General features: G+C 40.4%; 1 protein-coding gene across 1 annotated transcript; it reads right to left on the minus strand.

Annotated features, from left to right (window-relative positions):
* Window positions 1-2,056: 2,056 nt before the first annotated feature.
* Window positions 2,057-3,439, minus strand: LOC123680838 (craniofacial development protein 2-like). The gene has a single exon (XM_045618953.1). It carries the CDS (start codon window positions 3,437-3,439, stop codon window positions 2,057-2,059), a length of 1,383 nt encoding a protein of 460 aa, XP_045474909.1.

The raw sequence follows: 3,439 nt of genomic DNA on the forward strand, positions 1-3,439 counted from the left end.
AATACTTTCTGGACTTATTTGATTATAATCAAATAAGTCCAGAAAGTATTACATTCACGATGCTGAATGGGAAACTAGTGCACATTGAATTGATCCGGCTCCGCAACCACGCCGGTGTAGTATGTAGTGTGCATTGAATAGGTACGACACCGCAATGGGTGTCGTAACTGCAAAAGTCGGATGTGTGCACCGGGCCTAAGATGTAGGTTACGGACGCATAGCGCTTCAACCCTTGCTACTACAACCCTCACCCCCAAATTTTGAATGGGGAAGATGGGGTGAGTGATACCTCATTTGAAAGGTATTTTTATACTGATTTCAGCACAGTAATTGTTTTTTCATTTTATGCATTAGTTCTCGAAATATTCTTAACTAAGTATTTGAAAATGAAGTGGTGTTTTCATGGCACTTGTAGTGTTTTTTTGTGAAAAATCGACATTTTGAGCTTCAAAACAACCATGACTGTGGCTTCCTTCCTCCAATCCACTGACACTGACTCTTTAATCAAGATGTCGAACAAACAAAGCGTATTGCGAAGGAGCTCAATCTTGCTGAAACTCAATCTAAATTATCTATATATATATTTCGGTTTTATAACGTCTTACGGCGTTGTTCGATGCCTAATTTCCACGTCATTCGGTCATTCCACTGTCCTTCTGACAGCTCTCTGGCACTCATAGCCTTCGATATTCCTTGCTTCCATGTCTTTTTAGGTCTTCCTCGCTTTCTACGGTTTTGAGGTATCCACTGCATTACTCTCTTGGGAATCCTGTCATCACTCATTCTTTGGACATGTCCGTACCAAATCAGCTGTTTCTGTTCAATATCTGTTGTTAGAGATCCGTCCACTCCTACTCGCCGTCTGACTTCCTCGTTTCGTACCCTGTCTCTTCGCGAAATACCCAAGGTGCGTCTGAAGGCGTCCATTTCTACCGCTTCTAGTTTTTTTCGGTTGGCCTCTGTTATTCTCCACGTTTCCGCGCCGTAAAGTAGACTACTTTTCACCATTGTCTCATATATTTGGATCTTGCGTTTCTTCTCCATTTCGGTACTCCAAAATATCCCGTTCAGGCATCCTATTATTCTTCTCGCCTGTGTTATGCGCTTTTTAATTTCCTTGTTATCTGTCCCAGTCGAATCAAATATTACCCCCAGGTAAGTATATTCATCACAAGCTTCTATTTCCTCGTTTAGTAAGTTCTGCCCCAATCGGTAGGTATTTTGTTTTCCGCAAATTGAGTTCCAAACCCCACTGTTTATATTCATCTCTCAGTTTTTTGGCCATGTATTCAAGGTCTTCTTTATCGTTGGCCATGACGACCTGATCATCTGCGAATTACAGTGTGTATATGCAGGTATCCCCTAGATCGATACCCATTTCGTTGCATTTTCTTTTCCACTGTCGCAAAGCCCTCGCCACATAGATTTTAAACAATGTGGGGGAGATGCAGCAGCCTTGTCGTAGGCCTTTATTAACAAGGAAACTCTCGGACAATTTATTACCTATTTTGATTTGTGATGTTGATTCTTCGTAAAGGTTTTTCAGAGCTCTGATCAGGGTGTGGTTGATGTTGGTTTCCTGTAAGGTTTGAAACAATTTGTTGACAGGGACTGAATCATATGCCTTGTGTAAGTCAATGAACATAAGGTGTATCTCTTGATTAGTGCCAGTTTTCTTCTCAATAAGTTGTTTCAGAGAGAAAACATTATCTCTGCAGGTTCTACCGGCGCGAAAACCAGACTGCTCCTCCTCCTCCTGTTCTTGGTATTCGAGTTCTATAAGGTCGCGAAGAACTCGCCCATATAATCGACTCAGGGTACTGGTTACTGAAATACCCCTATAGTTAGCGCACTCCCTTTGGTCTCCTTTTTTGTGGATTGAGGATATAAAGGCGACTTTCCATTCTGCTGGTATTGGAGCGCCATTTAGAAATTCATTTATGCACCATGTCAATGACTCGAACAGTTTTTCTGAGCCGCATTTAATCAGTTCTCCCGGAATACCCTCCGGTCCTGGGGCTCGATTGTTCTTCATTTCAGCCGCAGCTTTTTTCGTTCATGTTTTGTCAATGATAACATTTTCTCCTTCGACATTTACTTCCGTGGGTGATCTTGTCGTGTATTCACACCTATCTTCGGTGAGGAGCTTCTCATAATATTCTTTCCATTTGTTGAGTGGAATTAGCTGCAACCCAGGGGCAAATTTTTCCGGGGCCTTCACCCTGCTTATGAACTTCCATGATTCGGTACATTTCCTTCCTCCCAGATAAGAATTAATCTCCTGACATTTCTTGTCCCATATTTCTCTTTTTGCTGCGGTCACTTTTTGTCTGGTTATTCTTTTGATTTCCAGGTACGAGTCTCTGTCTTGTTGTTGTTTACTACAAAGCCATTTTTTATAAGCGTTCTTTTTTTTCTCAATCAAGACATCTATTTCTCCATTCCACCATACTTTCTTGCTTTTAGTGCGGTGTTTTAGTCCAATGGCTTCTTCTGCTGCACTCTGGATACTGTCCACTATATTCCTGTATACTTCTCCAACAGAATTGTTTGGTGTTATATTCATTAATTTTTCATCTAGTCGTTTCTGGTATAGATGTTTTGTACTTTCAGTAAGCAAGCTCTCCAAGTTGTATCTTTTTGGTTCCAAAGTTTCGTTGTTATCATAACATTCATTGTTTTGTTTTCTTGGTTGGTGTCTGAATGGGAATATTATCTTGGCCTTAACCATGTAATGATCCGACCCACATGTTATTCCTCTATACGCTCGTACGTCATTAACTTGGAGGGTTGTCTGTTGTCTTACTATGACATAGTCTATCACTGATTTCAGATTTCTGGTTGGTTGAGTCCAGGTGTAGGTATGGATGTCTTTGTGTTTGTAAAAGCCATTTGTAATCTTCAGAAGCTGGCTTTCGCATATTTCTATCAGTCTATCGCCATTATCGTTTTGGCTTAATTCTCCATGTGGGCCGACCACGTTATTATTCGTTTTTCGTCCGACTCTACCGTTGAAATCTCCAAGAATTATGATCTCTCTTGTGTTTCCTATCTTTGTAATTTCTTCATTCATTTTTGCGAAAAAATCATCTTTCCTAGCATAGGGCTCGTCATCTGAGATGGCATATATTCCAAGAACAGTGACCGGTCTCTGATTTATGTTGAGATTGACTCTGATTATATTCTCGTCAATAGCTTCATAGTCCGTGATTTTATTCTGATGTCTTTTATGTATCATAATGGATACCCCCCTCTTTTCTCTCTCATGTTTCGCAACTCCAGTGAAAACATGTATATAATCGTTAATTATCTGAGTGCCATTTCCTTTTCTCTTGGTCTCAGTCAGAGCTACGATATCCATGTTTAGAGATTTTATTTCCCTTGTAATTTCCTCGATTTTTCCGCTCATACTTTGTACATTCCATGTGCCGATATTCAT

This window comes from Harmonia axyridis, chromosome 5 (assembly GCF_914767665.1).
Source record: "Harmonia axyridis chromosome 5, icHarAxyr1.1, whole genome shotgun sequence".
NCBI lineage: Eukaryota > Metazoa > Arthropoda > Insecta > Coleoptera > Coccinellidae > Harmonia > Harmonia axyridis.